We start from the raw sequence: 19,560 nt of genomic DNA, 5'->3' as shown, positions 1-19,560 counted from the left end.
CTCCTCTCCTGTAACGTCTCCTCTCTATTCTTCCCTGTAAGCATTGCTGTATGATAAATAGCAACATATATAGGCTGTAAATAAACTTAACAAGTTCAAAGTGGCTGTGAAAATGTAAACAGAAAATGTAGCTGAGCCGGAAACAGGCGACCCGACTATCAGAGAGACCACTTTGCCCTCAAGCATTTCGGGGGAGAATTGCTGCGCAAGACGGACACAACAACGAACGAGTATGTAGTGCTCATGTCCACATTGGTTACTGCTGCATAGGGTTGACGCAGAAGTATAAACCAGCCAATAAGCTGGGCTAGCTTTCAAACACAGTTCTATATGAGATAAAAACAGAACAAACAGGATGAAGACGATGCATGAACAGAAGTTGTCCGTTTCTTGGAAGTTGAGATGTGCATGATGACATCAGGTTAAATTAGCCATTTTTATTTTATTCCCCCAGTAACATCAGTCAGTGTTGTGCACGCATGTGAGTAAGCTATCCAGCTAATACTCCTCTATCTGTCCATGCACTAAATTCAGCGCATTGCTTGGAAAGAGGATCAGGAAAATATCATTGAGTACTTCTGCAAGCAGCAATATGACTGTCAAATATGCAGTTTTGCAAAAGGCTTTTGGTTTTAAGAAGTAACTAAATAATTCAGTGCAGGCTTTGCTGAGCAGCAAGATAAAATCTCAAGCAAAACATCTGTTATCAGGCTTTATTGACATTTTGGGAATAAAAAAGTAATAATTTATATTTCTCAAATAAAATGAAACATTTTTGTTTGAAAATCTTTTGCACTATGACATATTTGACTTTCATATTCTGCAGTGAGTCAAAAAAACCACAGAGCTATCATAACCAGACGTTTTTGTGTCATAAAAATTCATAACTTTATCCTCGCTGTCACAACAAAACCTGATGATTATTCAGCCTCTAGGAGCTCCATCACAGGCAGCTCTGTTTTATCTCGAGATTGTATGACCCTGAGCTCTCATTATGGAGGATGGATGACTGAATCTCTTGATGGTTACTGGGAACAGATCCACAGCAGAACTGAAAAACAATTTTTTTTTGTTTGTACAAACATTTTGTCATCTCACAGCTCTCTAAAGATCAGACTCAAACCAAAGTGTTCACTTCACTCACACAATGGAAGCCAAACTCAAGGTTTTTAGTTTATTTGGGCACGGCATATTCTTTTTCATTTTGAATTCGTTTTGTTGTCACAGTGTGCTATGCTTAGAAATGCAAAAAGGCATGCCACAACATCATTTTTCCTTTCTTTTTTTTGTACTAGTTTGGATAAGAAGTTTACAACAATCATGTTGATTCCCATATCAGCCAAAAATCCTGAACATGTAATCCTTTGTAACAGAACAGAGGTAAACATTAGATCTCCTGCCAGTAGAAATCACCTACAGCCTCTTGAATCATTCAGTTTCGATCACCTCTCCTAATTTTGTAGTTTCAAATTTGCTGTATCTGTAAAATATATAATAATGGAGGATATATTTAGAGACATACTGTATGTCATCCCATTAAAAAGACAGTAAGAGATTCAGTGAGCAGGATTGTTTTGTCATTTCCTCCCTGATGAGTCCGTAACTAAGATTTCATTGTCAGGTCCAGTCTCAGGGCCCTGAGGGTGTAAGGACTTTCATAAAGCAGAAAAATCCCCTCTGTTTGCCAGTTATGAAATGATGGATGGATTGATAGAGACAGAGAGCTTGACAGGGAACTGTCGGAAGGAATATAATCCTGTGTGGAGTCATTGTGTGGCTTTGCAGAGAGGAAGAGTATAACCTGGCCGGGTTATGTCGGTACCTGTTACAATGCAGCATTCAGGAGCTATCAGATGAGACGTCAGGAAACTGCTTCCTTTTACTGAAAGAATATTTCACCTCTCTATCTGTATCTAACAGGTCTGTCCTCCTAGAGGACAAAGAATAGCGACACAACAGCAGTACAAAGACTTGTTGTTTGTCAGATCACTTCCACATGTCTTTTATTACAGAAGAAGAGCGTTAATTTAGATTTATTATAATGTGAAACTGTTCAGCAGACAGTGGTGAGTCTATTATACCTGTAGCACACCTAACAAGATTGAAATAGCAGCATTCCTGAAATGTTACCTTCACACTTTAAAAACTACTCCATATCCATCATTAACTCAGACAGTCACTGCCGTCAAGAATGGAGCCACCTGTCTTCAAGGTCAACAGTGAAATTAATATTCCAATGTGAAGTATTTTCTAACTTTCTGACTATGAAGGTGAGTGCAATTAGCTGTGTTTTTTTAGCTGTTGCATTGTCTGACTGGAGCAGTGTGAGGGGTGTTTGGTCCCAACTCTCAGCCACAAGGCATCATGCAGTAGCCAGCAGGTGGAAGGATGGAAGATCCCTTCATGTGGGGTTTATCAGACACAGCCACAGCTGTCCCAGTAGGGTACACTCATAAAGGCAAAAGTCTCAAGTGCTCGGAGTGTCTGAAATGGAGGTGGTGGTGGATATGAAGGTGTTAATTAGAAAGACTTTTTTTTCAGATTTCCTTGGTGGTTTTGGGGTTTTGTTAAAAGCAGAATTGTGACTGGCTGTGAAGTTATGTAAAGTAGTTTTCCGTTATTTAAAAAAAAAAGGTCTTTTGGCAAACCTCAGCACAGCTTGCCATCACCAAATAGGCTACTGTCACTTTGCTGTCAGAATAAGTACTTGATAGTCACCACAGTGGGAAACAAACACTGCAAGGTGAAGAATAAAAATGTGTGTGTACTGGGTGTTGATTTTTTTCTGCAGATCAAAAGAGCTGAAACTGAAAAAAACACAATAATCTGTTCTAAAAATATCCATGTTGACGCTTTATCTTAAATGCTTGTAATATTTTGTGTCTTATTTTGGCTTTATCTGATACAAGTCACAAACTCTTGCATGGTTCACACCATAAAAGATGTAACTGTAAATTAATAGCAACACATTATAAATACATTACTTGGAACAGACAGGTAGTCTCAGTCATTTGAGTAATCTGGTATTGATTTCGTTACTCATCATGCTTGGTAATAATTAATTCATTGTTGTAATGGATTACATGTGGAGGGTTTGACATCAAATATTGCTGTCTTGATTTCCACATGAATCTATCCCTCCCGTAACTTGACACATCTTCCATGTGCCAGGGAGGCACAATGCATCTGCAACCTTTTCTCTGCTCTGAACTCAGTGACTAGAGCAGTGGCTAAAAACAGTGACAAGGCCACAGGGAAAGTCATTTTATCATGAAAGCATAAGACAGATTCAGATTTTTAAAAGATTCCGGATATCTTCCAGCACACTAGCACAGCTTAAGATGTGAAAACTGTCCAGAAGCACTACTTTTTGAGTAGTGGTCTTGTCTGTCACATCTTCCTCTTGGCTCTATAGGCTGTACCTTTATTTGAGGTGTGTTCAATGCCACTTTGTTTTAATGTCAACACTTAAAAAAATAGCCTGAAACATCTTAATACAATCTCCTTGATTCAAAACATTAACTGTCTACTGGAGTGTGACTGACCACTTAGGGCACTGGCAGTAACTGAAACTCATCTAGTGAGTGACTCTCTGGCCTGTCTGAGGACACGTTGATACATGGTTCAAATTCCTACCTCTGAGTCTGTCTGCTTCTGTCTGTCTAGCCTGTCAGAGAGGTGATTCTTGGATTCTGATGGGTCACATCGATAACATCATGATCATAAGCTATGGAAAGACGTTCAATGCTGCCATTTATCAGCTTGCTTGAATGACGTTTCAGAAAGATATATACTTTTTTTTTTTTTATTATTCAATTCATGTTATACACTTTTCTGTTGTTTTTGTAAACATTATCACATTTGGCAATTTCTTACGTTAAGGGTGTTGGAAAATGGTGAGAAAGCTCTAGAAAAAAACCTTCAAACATCTAAAGAAACATACAGTATGTATTCAGGTTGGAGTAGCTGAACTGTCTTGGCATGTTCCATTCAATCAACATTATTAATGATTGCAATTGAGAACTGGTTCCATCCACAGTAGAACTGGTTTCATCTAGTTCGAGCCATTGACATAATTAACCTTAATGCTTAACAGTTCCATATACTTAGTACTGGCTTAATTTAATGCAAAATTACCCTAACAGTGCAACATACAAGGTCTATGGCTGTGTAATTTCAAGCAAAGGTAGAAACACCAGCAACATGCTGAAGCATTTGTCGATGCAGCATGGCTTTAGATGTCAGGAGTGCCATGTGTTTGTTACTCTAAACAGCCTTGCTTTGATTTAAAGTGACCCTGTTATCTGGGCTCTTTACATAGCAGCCTCTACCATCAGTGTATGAATGTTGTGTGGATGGGTGAAAGTGACATGTAATGTAAAAGCACTTTGATTGGACAGATGACTGCAGAAAGAGCTGTATAAACACAGTCTGTTTACCATGATGTAACTACAAAAACGCAAAAGAAAAAAGACACAAGCAGGTGAAAGTCACCAGGCATTGGCACAAAGCATGCAGGCTGTGGAAAACAGGATTTAATGAGAGAATCAACAAAGAATTGGATCAATAAGTACAAACTGATAATGCATTTGTATAAATACAATCTTATCAATCTGCACCCCTTATCATTACATGGGTTTTATTTAATGGACCACTGTTGCAGACTGACAGACTTCTCAAGTGACGGTATGAATATTTGACACCACAGACTCATTGAACCAACACAGTGATGATACCAATGACTGTATCAGACCCATACTTTGGAGTTTAGTGCAGTCGCCCATATGGCTCTTGCTGCTTTGTGAGCCTCAGTACCTTTTAGAGAAGTACTGTAGCATTAAATTTTAACAGGGAGCTCTTGCTGGGCCCAGGTGATGGCTTATCACGCTCAGAGATGAGGAACACTTGAACAGGCAGAGGCGTGATCTCTGTCTCAGCAAAGCTATTACAAGCTTCAGTGAGTCCAAGCACAACACTGTGCTGGGTGATAAGCAGGTGTATAGACAGTGAATGTAAAGTGTGTGTACAGTTTAGTCGTGTAAATGTGTGTGTCTTACCCGTTTATTCATGCAGAGTTCAGTGTTTCTGTCAGCACAACCTTTTCTGCAGGCTTCCATTATGTTGAATTTGCTAACACTTAACTTCAGACTTCATACGGTGCAAGACATTTCTCTAATCTCAATCCTCTTTTTCTGGTCCAGTCTTAATCCTGGTGTATGTTTGAGTTGACATCAGGGAGTAGCTTTCCAAATATGTCACAATGCTAAGATTATTACCCTCCTGAGAGACTCGTAAAAATTTAAGATGATCCCACAGAGACATCAAATGTCATGCAGGGAAACATATTTCAAGAAAACTTGCACAGGACTAAAGAGTTGTTGCAGTATCTGCTTAGTTTCAGGAAGAGAACCTTACATTACCTACTCTGTGAGTAGCTCAGCTCTGACACATAAACCAATGTAAGGCTTATATTTCTCTCTTTTTTATTATATCTCTACATATGTTTACGCTGAGGGCTATATCTCTTGCTTCCCACCTCTGCCTTTCAGACTTTGGCTTCAACTCTTTCTCGTTTCCTTCCTGTCATCTGAATGGAGAGACATAAAGAGAAGCATGGAAGGGCTGATTTATTTTAGGACCAGTGTGTAATTAATCATAAGCTAGCAGCAAGCATTAGAGGGGAGGAAATGTCTGACTTTCTGTCCACCCCTAGCTTTTCTCACTATAATGTCATCCTCTTTTCTTGATTTAGATTTGTTTCACTTCTCTCTGTCCCATGATCAGGGCCCTCCTCTCTCTTTTCTTCATATGTGGGTTCTGAATCTGGTTTGCATATTAGTTTTTATGTTTCAAGTAACACACTGAATCCTTATAATGAAAACAGCACACTGTCATCCAAAAAACCATTGCCTTGAGCTGAATTTGTAAAAACATAAGTCATCATATAGGATTTGCAAGAATAGAACATTTGCAAGTTCCATATCTGCTCCCATGATATGTTGCTCTATTCACAGAGTCCATAACTATTGCTCAATGTCTGCACTGGACAAATGACTTCAGCAACAAGTCTGCAGGCCACAGTTTTAGAACAGATGGTCAAGACACAATCTAATTTGTGTCTTTTGTTGTGTTGCTATGCATTGCATAGCTAACGTTTTGTTAGCTAGTTAGCTAATTGCTCTGTCTACTCTTTGAATTGCAACACAGCTTCAGATAGCAGGAGGAAGAGGGTAGGTAGGGAGGAGAACTGATAAAGAAGACAACAGGACTCTGTAAAACTGTGTCAGATGTGGATCATAGTGATTGGGATGACAGTGCTAGTCTGTGAAAATAACATTAGTGACACTAAGTGAAACACAAACAAATATCAATATAATTATTGTGAACTCGCCGCGCCAAAATACAACTTAACAGATCTGCTACTGTGACTGTCGACTCTCTGTCATGTTGAACTGTGTATAATGCTTAAAGGGCCTTCGTCACCACAGATGTTTTGACAAAGTAGGGAAAATATACAGCTGACAGCTTTTTCCTGCACAGGCATTGACATATTTCTGTAACACAATGTGAGAGGCAGGGTGAAACTGTGTTGCATAAACACAGTCTTTCTCAGTTTTCTTGTCTTTTCTAACTTATTTGTTTAATTGATCTCAATGTCTGGAGCAACATGTAACTGCTGCTTAATTTATAGTATGATAAGATGTATGTGCTAAATATCTACCTACACACATAATCAAAATTTTTTGAACTCACTGAAATTTAACCATGATCTTTTAACAAAGATGTTAAATTTCACAGTGGATTACAGAAAGCGGACATATGAAACTGATGGTACTGAAAGTATTTTTGAATAGTGTTTGGTGAGAGTTCTCCATGTTTGAGTTTGACAAGGGTTGCCATCACACCATCTTATTTTAAAAGAAGACACTAGCATTAAAATTAGGTTCTGTTTTGTATTAATAATCCCACTTTTCACCTATTTTTCTTTCATGAAAACACACTGAAGATATTGTCATTGACATACAGCTGAGTTACCTTTGTTATAGAGTGACAATAAAATGTGTCCAGTCATACAAAAGTCCTATCAAATCAGGTATTTTGTATGGTCAATGGTCTTCTGGTCAGTTAGGAAGTTTTCTGAATATTTGGCTGTCACACGATAAAGATTTTTGGTAAAGATCCTAATAATATATTGGTAAAATTGTTTATTTAAATCGCCCTGTTTCCTCTCCTCCTTTACCTGATACACCCAGGCAAGTCCACATTTTGAATATCCCCTGTCTGTTTATCTTGTATGATGATGTGACATGCATGACTCAGAATTTGCAGCTTCAAACATTGTATGTATAGATGTATGTACGGACAGATGGACGGATGGATGGATGGATGGATGGATGGATGGATGGGTGGATGGATGGATGGATGGATGGATGGATGGATGGATGGATGGATGGATGGATGGATGGATGGATGGATGGATGGATGGATGGATGGATGGATGGATGGGTGGGTGGGTGGGTGGGTGGGTGGATGGATGGAGAATGATTCAAAGTGTTTATTTCCTTCACATTTTTTCTGTATTTCTTCTCCTTCATTCCCTTTATAGAAAAACAACCAGTTAATCAAATCACCACATCCTGTGTTTCTATTTTCTGCGTCCTGCACTCCCCACTGCTAGCTGCTTCCACCATCTCCATCAGTACATCATTAACCTTCAAGCAAGGGTTTTGCATCACACATAGTTCTGTTTATTCCTCCTGCAGTTGATTGATGAAATGATCTATCTCTACAGTTTGCCTCTTACCATTTTTTAAAGTCTGTATTCCCATCATCCCTCCTGTCTTATATATCAACAGTAACCTCTATCTTCCTGTCTCACAGGAAACTAGACCAACACTAGCTATTCTGAGTACACCATCAGCCTGAAATGAGTCACGGTCAGACAAAATATTTTGAGATACACACATAGACACTCACATACATATTCAAATGACAGGATGCCCAGACTTAGAGGAGAACTGCACTCTGCGTTCTGCACAGCATCTATTTGCTCATACATCATTAAGTGGGTCTGGCTGTTATTATGTGGAGGATGCAGTGTATTAGATGGTCTGACAGATTGTGTCAGGAGCTGCAATCCTATCAGGATTAGATAATAAAAAAAAAAGTCAATCTGGCCAGTTCCCTTCAGTCTTTTTATGCACACAGAATAAGAAACCCTCCTGTCTGCTCTGCTCCCTAACCGTCCCTGTCAGATTAACTTTCTTCCTCTGCCCCATCCTAAAATATAAGAGCAATAATTAGGACTTCATATATCCTCAATCTCTGTCATTAATCTGCCAAAACATTTATAGTTATAGCCCAGCAATGTAAAATGTGCTTATTACGTCCTCGGTGAGACAGTAGTGCGCTATAAATGGCTCATCAGGAGGACCATGGAGGAGCAGGGGGAGCATAGCAGGAGGGGTTCAACTCAGCATTGTCTTTTGCTTGGTGGGAATTAGTCAGGGGGGTACAACAACACCTGATCCCTCAACTTGTAGAATGTCAAAGAAACATTGAAGGATTTTCTGTTGTTTTCCATCTCTGTGAAAGATAAAACATAAATTCACATTAATCAGTTAACCCTCCCACTGTTCCCACCCCCTCTGTCTCTACAGTTGAGAATAACCCCTGCCAGACAAACCCATGCCTCCATGGAGGGAGCTGCCTGCAGGAGGGTGATGGCTACAGCTGCTACTGTCCTCAGGGCTTCTCTGGAGAGAGCTGTGAGATTGGTGAGTCACCTACCGGTCGGGGAGACCTCAGAGGTCACAGATGTAGACACAGAGTGGCATAAGGAGAAGAGAGAGAGGCATATGTTTCGATACGTTTTACCAGATGTATACTGACTGTGCAATAAAACCCATGCTGGGGAGGAAAACACCAGCAGGTTCCTTCTTGTGCATTTTTTAAATGCTTTATTTGGAGGTAGAATTCCCTTACCAACATGAGTGAGGGTGTTTAATGTTAAAAAGGGTTTCCCTGTCGGGTTCTCAGTAGCTCACTGACCAAAAGTAGACAAGGACTATCAATACACTGCCTGTCAGCCAGTTGTGACCGAGGTTGTTGGATGTGTGCTGTTTTTGTGTGTTTTCTCCCTCTTCCCCAGAAGTAATAGGCAGCTCATCTTTCCTTGCAGCTTTAACTCAGCCGTGTGATGGGAGAGTCTCGTCTTCAGTGCACAGCTTTGCAATGCTGTGGGTGTATAAGTTTGCATTGGTATGTCTGTATGTGTTTGACATGCAGTCACAGTAAAATACACAGGCCACAGAGGAGCCCTAAGCTCAATGAGGTGTGGTGTATCTAATGTTAGTGCTGGAGCAGTGGCACATGTTGCTGCAGATAATAAACAACAAAAAGAAGGGGATGTGGCATTTGTAGCAGTCTTTTTGCTTTTTCTGACACTTCCAGCAACATGAACCTCACAGGGCTCAACTGGGCTATAAAATGTCACCTTTTTAAATAACTTTTGTCAAAGGTATTTAGTCAGGCCTCTGAATGGTGTAGAGTTATTCCAGTTTTATAAATAGATTATCTAAGTGAAATAACTTCATAATTTAGAGAAAAAAGTCACAAAACAGATGCACATTAATATTTCTTATATCTAAACAAAACACTAAGTTTCAAATTGTGAGGTGATAGTCTGTTGGGATAATCCCAGGATGAGACCATAGACTGCTCTGAATGGCATGTTAAAAAAATTGAGTATTGCTCAAGGGATTTGCTCAAATCACTGATTAGTGTTTCTCTAAAAGAGCATACTAAACATAATACTTACGGAAACAGAAATGTCCTCTATCCCTTTCCAAACCATGATCGGATTTGAGGCAATATGTCATAATTTGTAATAATTGTAAATCGAGAAACACGACTTAGTAGCATGGCAGCAGCGGAGGAGGCTTCTGGAGTGCTGGGTTCCAGAATGCTGGGGGAGAGGCGTACCTGAAAGGAAACATACCAGAAGAGATAGTAGCTGAAAGGAAACATACCAGAAAGAGGTTGTAAATAAGATTTTCAGAGACATCAATCTGCTATAAGTCAAGATTTTTTGAGCAGTTGATCATGTGAAGCTACTACAAAGCTACTCTATCAAAGGAACACCAGAAAGCCTGAAATACTTCCTCTTTAAGGGTCAGTCTTCATGAGCAGAGGTCAAAAAACAAGGGTCAGAGGAAATGAGAGACATGTTGTCTTGGTTCCAATCATCAATAATCTTAAATTCATAATACCCAAAAGAACATACTTAACATTTGGGTATGCCTGTGATTTGAGATTATTGGAGATCAATCAACAATGAATTTCACACAGTGGTTTGTAATGATTTGCGGCATTCACTTTGTTTTATGTTTGTTCTCAAATAAGATGAAACTCAGTGGTATTTAAGTAGCATATAGATTAAATTACAACATTTCAGACTTTACTGAGAAAACACACACACACAGACACACACACCACACACACACACACACACACACACACACACACATTCACAAGGGATATTAATTTATTCTCTTCTTCTTCATTTGTGTTTCTTTTCTTCATTGTATTTCTCAAAGGACTTTTAATTACTGTCCCAAGTGTTGTGATGTTGATTACGTTGCCAAGCAGCTGCATATCTGATGTTTCCAATATTAATTACAGCTAAAGGCAGTTCAAGGCTAATTGGTGGTGACAACAAATGCTTGACCACAATTAAACTGACTAACCACAGTGCTGCTATGGAGGAATTACATCAAACTGTTGCCTTCATCTCTGTGTTGCAGTTCCCATATGGAGCTCTTATTTCCACCTGATTGTTGTGTTTGGGGCACCAACTTGAAACTTACTTGAAAGTATTTTTTTCCTCTTTCAGTTCCACACAACTTTAGATTCATCCACTACAAACCAATTCCTCCTGCGCTACTTCCCCCCTTCATGTTAAATTAAGGAAAAATTAGGCAGTAACAACACAGCTGCAACACACCTCTGTGGCTGTGTGCAGGACGAGGCTGGTAGCTGCAATTATTTGAGAAGGGCTGTTTTGGGGCGCTGCATTATTGATGACCTGAGTTTCTACTGTAGGTCTGTAGTTTTTATTTATGAGGATAAGAGAGAGAAGAAGCTGTGGACATCTCAGAAGTTGTGCTCATGCTTCACTAGATCTTTAGAGACTCCTTCTCTTCATCCATGTTCCTAATTTGACCTAAAATGATTTAGGGGTGTAAGAGAAAACATCTGGACAGTCATGTGCAACACTTTTAAAACTAAATAAAAGTTACAAGAGTCCTTCATGATCATCAGGATCATTTCGTAGAGTCTAGATCCTGCTGCAGTGCTCCACAGAATCTACCTATAAAGTTCAGTTTGATGAGTCTGACAAGTGGACATCTCTAAGTCATCAACAAAAAAATGTCCGTTCTGACTGTTTGCTTCTCTGGCAAAATATTGAAAAGATTTAAGAACATCAGAGCAAACTTTTGCATCCTTTTGTGTCATCCTTCTGCTTGATTGATATCCATCTCACCTTTCTTCTTTTGACAACAACTTCATCATTTGTAAAGTACAGTGACTGGCATTGTTGTCTTATTCTTATCGTAGCTTCAAACAACCTAAATATCTATGTCAAACACGAACGCTTGAAGAGATTATAGCCACAGTCAGAATTAATAAGGTGTATGACAAGTTAAAATGCAAGTGATGTCTACTAAACCACGTTCTGCTCTATTTTCCTCCATAAAATGCATCCAATAACTTAACAATTCCACTCATCACTCACAGTGGACGTGTCTGAAGTGGCATTCAAAGTGGAGTATGCAAAGTTTATTTAGATTCAAGAACACTCAGAGTATCAGCAGCATTGAGTGATTTGTATTAAAGGTTACGACAGTGCAGATACAGATAGAATGTTTTTACATTTATATTAAGTATCTTTATTTTCCTGAAGGACCTTACAAATGAAATTGAATTCCTTATGACAACATCAGGTATTGTGGTGTTTTATTGTAAAGATAACACAACAACCTGTGTCAGTCTGTCTCTGCGCACAGGTTGACAAATCATTGTGATTCTGACTGCAGCAGGAGTTAGAGAAAATTATTCCTAGTGAACTGCTGTTTGTTCTTCAGAGTGACCTCAATCAGCCATCTGTCAGTCTGTTAGTCAAGAGAGAGTGAGAGAGAAAGAGAAGGAAAACAACGATGAGACAACTATGTGTATGGAGATTAGCCAACACATAAGAACATCAATATAGGGTCACCTTTGTTGTTTTTAACACAGGGTCAAGTCTAGTAGCTTGTTCTGTCAGGGCGCTATACTATCCTCCTTTCTTTGAATCCTGTACATCTTCTCTCCATCATAAACCTGTCTCACAGCAATGTCCATTGTTTGCAGGTTGGAATTGAAGAGAACTAAGCTGCTTCAGTGAGACTTGGAAAAGAACTCACAGGGTGACTTCTGAAGTGTCAGTTCAAACATCTTCATCTTATTTTAAGCTGAAGTGTTTTAATACAGAATTTGTGTTTGGCGTATGGGCTCCGAACCTCATTACTCCTTGCAGATTAATTTATATGAGGAGAAAATTGAGGAGCAATGAGATTGGACTAACCCCCATGGAGTCCCTGGATACTGGGGAGGAGGTGGGTTTGGAAGTTTGCACCCAGCACTGGAGCAGGGCAGCAGTAGCACTGGCAAAGAAGAGGCAGAGGCAGAAAGACTTGCAGCTTAAATATACTGCCAAATGAGAGGATGTTGAGGTCAGCTGATAGAGTGGATGACATACATCAGCACATAAATCAGTGCTGCTCAGGTTGTCTGCTTGTAGGCAGCACTCTATTTATGCCAAATTGCACTTTTTGTACTCCACTGTCTTAACTGTTATTAGTATTAGTGTTCCTGTTTTATTTCTCCTAAACTTGCCAAGGGAATCAGAATGAAACAAAGAAACACACACATATATATCTCATCATTACCTATCAATTACTTTCAGTCACATAAACGGGTTCTTTTAAGAAATCCCAGTTCGCTTTCTACCTTATTGTTTCCTATGCATTCCTTATTTCTCTCTCCTATCCTTGCCCTCTAGCATGCTGTTCTACTGCACACCCGCAGTACAGTACTGTAGTGGAATTGCTCTGCAGTGCAGATATTAGGATGGACAATCCCCCCTAACCCCAGCATTTCACCCTAACACATGTTGCGTCCAACCACACCTCCCACTCTCAATGTGCTTCCATTGTCTCTCATGCTCTGTATTTTCCGGTCAAAGGCAAATGCAATTATTCATACAGCATATATCTGTACTCATGCATAAAATGAAACTCATTCAAGCTCACACACTCGCTCACCTGGGTGCTCCAATTGCTCACATGAATGAGCAAATAATGCTTACGTTTTTCGGTCTTTTCCTCATTCACTCACTCACTCACTCATGTAGACCTGACCTCTAACACAGTCACATGCACACACCTGTTTGAGAATGTTTTATATTAAACAAACCCAAGATTATATGAATGCTTAACTCATTTTTAAAGAGGCCGAGTGAAACGCCCCTGCTGGGCTTCTGTATGAATTCATCCTCTGAGACCCACTCCTCTCAAATGATTGAGCTTGAAAGATTCATGAGGTTGAAGCTATTAATATCATCGACCACTAACCCACCTCACCACATACAGTATGAGCCTTGATGTCAAAGAGGTGGGTAGAATAGTAATAATACAGGCTGTTGCTGAGTTAATGAATGTTTTATCATACATACACACTCAGGCATCTTTGGAGCTAAATATATTGTTTTTGCCAAGTTAAAGTGAAAGTGGTTCTGAAATGTTGGAGGAAATAAAGAAAGTAAGATACAGAAAGATCCTTGGTGAGTTGCAGGGCTGTGAATAGGAAGACAGATGGAAAGGGCCTATGCTGCTCCACTTCTCCCTTCCGGACATCCCATTCATTTCTTCATTAATGATAGAATGGATTTGTGTGTTTGGTTCCAAGTCTTCCAAGTTTTAGTGCTGAGGTTACAGAGTTTTACTGATTTTTCAGTCTCTACTTTTCTCCTGGTTTGACTGCTGATGCTGGATATAGAGTGAAAGAATGAGAAATGATTAAATTTATGATTTTGATTCATGTAATGATGAGTGATTTAATAGATCACGTATTGGACAATAGCTAGAAGAAAAACAATAGGGTTGTTAAGGAAAATGGATATTTTAGATAATTTACAAAACATATTTTGATTTGTAGTTCGTATGGATCTTTGTGTTTGAGCACTGAGTCTGTGCTGAAATGATGAACTTTATTTGATTGTACTTAAAGATAAAGATAAGATAAGATGAGATATACTTTATTTGTCCCCCGTTGGGGGAAATTTATTTTGTTACAGTAGCTTACAACATGGGACAGGGGAATACAACAATGTACTAACATAGTTAAAAAATATAATAACAGTAATAATAGCAATGACAAGGTTAAAATAGAATAAAATAAAATAGAATAAAATAAAATAGAATAAAATAAAATAAAGTAAAAATAAAAAAAATATGGCAACTATTACAGATATATACACACTATGTACACTTTTATCTGATAAATAGATGAGGTAAGTTATTGCACGATAAAAATTGCACCAGGTTATTTAAGAACAAACATACACAGTATGAAGAACAGTTAGATTCAGATGGATACAGCAGTTATTTGTGAATGTGCCAAGTCACATAGTAACTTCCATGTAGTGTAATGAAAGAGACAACAAGCTAGGATTTACATGGTTGCAACAGCATCATCAAATGTTTTTTTGTGGTGTTTGTGGTCTCATGCCTGTTCTATTCTGTTTTCTTTAAAAGCTGAGAATACATTCTTGATTTCTAGAATGTATGTTCCTTAAGGAAACTTGTGTCAATGGCCACTCCAGATTACACAACACGCATTTCACAGTGGTCTGCTTCTGCAGTAACTACGGACGTTTGACAGGCCTCATCTCCCTCTCCCTGATATGTGTCAGTGTAATACTCTGTTACGTACCTGTGTGTTGGAGTGTCCGCAACACCCTGATTGACTGTGCTTATAAACTCATGTCGGCAGTTTCTAGTTCTGCTAAGGTGAAAAGAGAGGAGACGTCAGAGAAGATGGAATGTACAGCCAATGAACCAGTGCAGGCAGAAGACAATAGCAGCTATATCAGATATGTAAAAGCAGAAATACAATGCTATCCAGTGGACCAATCAAAAGGCTTGTGGCTTGTTGTTTTAACATATTAGATTTCGAGGAGGTGCACGTCAGGCTTCATATTTGGGCATAGACTCCTGTGGAGGTACAGGTCTACGTAAATCTATGGCAAATGCTACAGCTTATAGTAGATAGAGATGTATAAATCAGGCTTTAGAAAAAACACAAGGTTGAAACTGATATTTATATAGTGCATATTCTTAAGATGTACCATTATCAAAGAATTGCCTAAATTTTAGTGACATTTTGTTTTTTGCTGAAACTTTTACAGCCTGAGAGTAGTAAAACATCATATGACTCAGCACAGCGACTCAAATGAAGCGTGCATGAGGCTGGATTTGACAGCAGATAACAAACTGTGTGTTTTGCATGATTGATGAGCAGCAGTTTGTCACAGTTTGTCAGCAGATGAGCAGCTCTTACATGGCTATTACTGGCTGGCTCTGCCCGTATCAACATGCCTGATTAATTACACCATGCCACTGGGTTACCCAATCAGCAATCTGATTGGCTGCAGCTTTTTACCACTGCCACCACAGATCTGCCAGCACCACCAGGAGTGCCTGGAGCTGATTCAGGCAGTGGCACGGATATATTGGCATAGAAAAGCAGTGAAACACACAGAAAACCAACTCTTACACACAAACACACAGAAAACCTCAGGACCATGAGAGACAAAGAACATAGCTAGGGTGAACTACAATGAACTGCAATGCTACACATTCAGATAGTCATAACAAGGGCTGAATGCTGAATTACTTTGAACAGAAATTGCATGCCAAATTATAAATAGCTCTTTAATATTGACAGCCTAAAGTGGCAACTGTTGTTTTCAAAGAGTATAATGGGCATTTATGACATGTCAAAGCAGGAAAGACTTTCAATACAAGACATTTATGAAAGATTGCTTTGTTCCATGATGTGTCCAAACTACCCGTTACAGGCACCAGTATACAACACCTCAACCTATTATCCTGCTCACCTTACATTAAATGTTTTTTCTTATGATTACATTTTTTGTGATTTACAAATATTCACTCTGAAAAGGTCTGATAGAACTGTTAAGCTCATCTGAGGATAACTAATACCAATGAATCGTGACCTTTAGTGACTCAGAACTGTGTTAGACTTTTCTCAGACTCACTGATTTACATTATACAGAAGTGTAGTTGGATCTCTACAAAGAAAAGCAGGAGTATATCAGATCACTGTATTTTGATGAATTTTAATGATCTAATCAAATTTATTCCAGAAGGACAGGCCTTTTGTTTTAAGTCTTTGAAAATAATGTAATGCAATTTCAACTGCAACTCCATTATGAGGCAGAAAATTCCAATCATACAATTTTACAACATCTGACTTTGGCCCTGTCCACATTTTTGAAAATCGTTTTTTTTTTCTCTGTGTTTTGGCTTTTTGTCCACACATAAATAGGGCTTTCTCTAGTCTTTCTCTTGACCACTCAAAGTGCTTTTACCTTACCTGTCTCATTTTTTCCATTCACACCACATTCATACGCTGATGGCAGAGGCTGCTATGTAAAGAGCCTATCGGTATTAACTAATCCCAGTCACACACTGATGGCAGAGCACCATGGGCAGAGTGGGGTTTGGTGTCTTGTCCAAGGGCACTTTTGCATGTTGTCAGTGGGACCTGGGATTGAACCTCTGACCTTCCGATTGAGAGACACCTGACTCCTCCACAGCCACCCAGCAACAGTGTTCTTCAATGGTGTTTGTTAGACAGACTGATAACACATTATCGCCACCTACAGGCCTGGCATGCTTATGTGAGCATTTTTTACCGCCTCTCCAGTGTCATATGGACACAGAAATATTAAAAACAACTCTGGTGCAGACAGAATTTTTTTTTTTTTAGTTATTTAAACAGAGAGAAAAAATATCCGTACACATGTAGACATAGCCTTTGACTAAGACACTCCTTGGCCTTGAACTGTCTTAAATAAACCAGCTATATTGTTGGATATTTCTCTCCTTCCTATTCTAAGGAGGTTGTGTGGCTTCCCCAACACACATGCACCCACATCTACACTTATTATATTCACTGTAACAACCTAGACAAAGGTGCTGTTGTTCTTTGCCCCTTATCTCTGCAGCAGTGGGCACAAGATTAATAAAAAAGAATAGGAGAAAGAATAACAAGGCTGAGATAGAGCAAGAAAGCATGGAAGAGAATGAGATAGAGATAGAGCAGAGATGATTTGACTGATAAAGTCCTTGACCAGGCCTGAGCTTGACAAACTGTCAAACACTGATAAGCTAGAAAGTGTAAACTGTTTTTTTCTTAAGATTTGTAGGATATTTTTACATCATGGGCAAGTTCTCTGCAGATATAGATATAGATTCAACATCAGAGCTCCCACCACTCAGATCCTTATATAAGTTCAGTGTCACTGATTAAGTGGTTTGAACAGAACCAAGGGAAAAATATAAATAGATCATTTTATTTTTACAATTCCCTCTTAAAGTATTTCAGAAATAGCAAAAGGAGGCAGAAAATAGCCTGTCATTCACCTCTCTGGGGAACTGCTCTACATTAAGAGAAGAGGTATTATTGTTAAGTGTGACAGGTGAACAGACCAAGATGAGGAAGGAAGATGGGAGGAAAGAGAATAGCAAGAGGAAATAAAGAAAATCAGGTAAAAGGGAAGGAAGGAAATCAGGAAGGGAGTTGTTTAGAAAAATGACAGTCTGAAAAGAAGGGGAGATCAGAAGAAGAAAGGTAGGAGAAATTAGAAAGAAGAATTGAAGAAGGTGGAGTGAAGCAAATAATGAGGGGAGAGACTAAGGGAGGGAAGGAGAGAAAGAAAGTCATAGCATTGAGTAGTCCATTTCAATAGTAACAACTGTTAATCCGTTAAGCTGAGGTGATGTTTGTTAATGATCTATCCCTGGGTGTCTCAGGTAGATAGAGTTGTTAGGGTCCAGACCAAGCTCAGGCGGCCCTGAGGGTCACCACTGCTTCTGCAAACTACAGGAGCCCCAAAGGGACACCTGTAAATCCAGACTCAAATAAAATCAAACATTAAAACCCACAGGGGCCAAGGAGGATTAACCTACCATTTATAGATCTCCAGAGGATGGGAGGGAAATTGCAAAGGAAAAAGACTCGGAAGTGAGTAATGAAAGAGAATAATGGAAGAATGAGGGAGGAAGAGCTGAAGGAACTTACCATGATTAAGAAAAATACGAGATTAAGAATAAAGGAGGGGAAAGAAGAGAAGGAAGGAAAGAAAAGGACAAGTCTGCTGATGGTTTTCTCATTTCTGTTCTACATTTCCTGTGAAGTCCTCGACTATCTGCATCCTCCTCTCTCCGTCTGTGAGGAGACAGAAATAGAGAGTTGGGCTGTGATACCAGTGGCACTACAGCAGCTGGCTCAACTTCAGTGTCCCAAGCTTCTTGTTTCTGGCTGCTGCCCCCCTCCAACACTAAATATAAACAGACCACCGAGATGGAGCCAGTGATCACACACACACACACTCTCTCTCTCTCTCTCTCTCTCTCTCTCTCTCTCTCTCTCTCTCTCTCTCTCTCTCTCTCTCTCTCTCTCTCTCTCTCTCTCTCTCTCTCTCTCTCTCCTGGTGAGCAGAGTCAGGCTGTCAGAACTGAGAGCCAGCAGAGCGATGTGAGATGTTATGACACTTTTCCTCATTACATTTTCCCAGGCTGTTCTCAGTGTTGAAGCAGAGCTGTCAACCAAAGAGAGGACCTGTCTGAAACATACCGAAGACACACACATACAAACATGTTCATGCACACACCTATACATTCACTCACTCATATTGCATCACATGAATTAAGATGCTAGGAGAGGGGTCTGGTTTAGACCTTCACTATGAGGCCATGATGTGATGTTATTTTTATGTCTCTAAAGTGGGCATAAAGGGGAGACTGGGCATACTTTTAACATTAGGAAAGTTGTACAACATCATTTCCACCAATCAGGGATAACACATGATCATTTCAGTGTTTACCTACTTCCATTTCAATAGCACGTTGCAATGTTCCTTCAAAGCAGGAAACATTTGTGTCTCGAAAAAAAGACCAGAAAATCACATGAATTTACTGCATTTTTTCCTTGCTTGTTTCCATCCAGCAATACAGCTAGCTAAATAATGGCTGACAGGAGTGGGTTGGGTTGTTACACATCTAAAAAGTGTTAACCATCCCCTTTCATACCACTTATAACACTTTTTTTGTTTTAATCATTTTTACAGGAGAAAAGCAAGATTAACTCCTGACATGTTATCACATCACCGTGTTACATTTAAGACAAATAACACTGCAGCTGACAGACTAA

At 39.3% G+C, this 19,560-nt stretch overlaps 1 protein-coding gene across 1 annotated transcript in view; it reads left to right on the top strand.

Moving 5' to 3' along the window:
- Nucleotides 1-19,560, top strand: part of LOC117807474 (neurocan core protein-like) — a 90,449-nt gene that overhangs the window by 32,803 nt on the left and 38,086 nt on the right. The window contains exon 10 of the mRNA XM_034676790.1: nt 8,661-8,777. Within this exon, the coding sequence (XP_034532681.1) occupies nt 8,661-8,777 (117 nt within the window). The remainder of the gene's footprint in view (nt 1-8,660; nt 8,778-19,560) is intronic.

This window comes from Notolabrus celidotus, chromosome 2 (genome assembly GCF_009762535.1).
Source record: "Notolabrus celidotus isolate fNotCel1 chromosome 2, fNotCel1.pri, whole genome shotgun sequence".
Taxonomy (NCBI): Eukaryota; Metazoa; Chordata; class Actinopteri; order Labriformes; family Labridae; genus Notolabrus; species Notolabrus celidotus.
The sequence above is the reverse complement of the archived record's forward strand: the minus strand, read 5'-3'. Positions and strand labels throughout refer to the sequence as shown.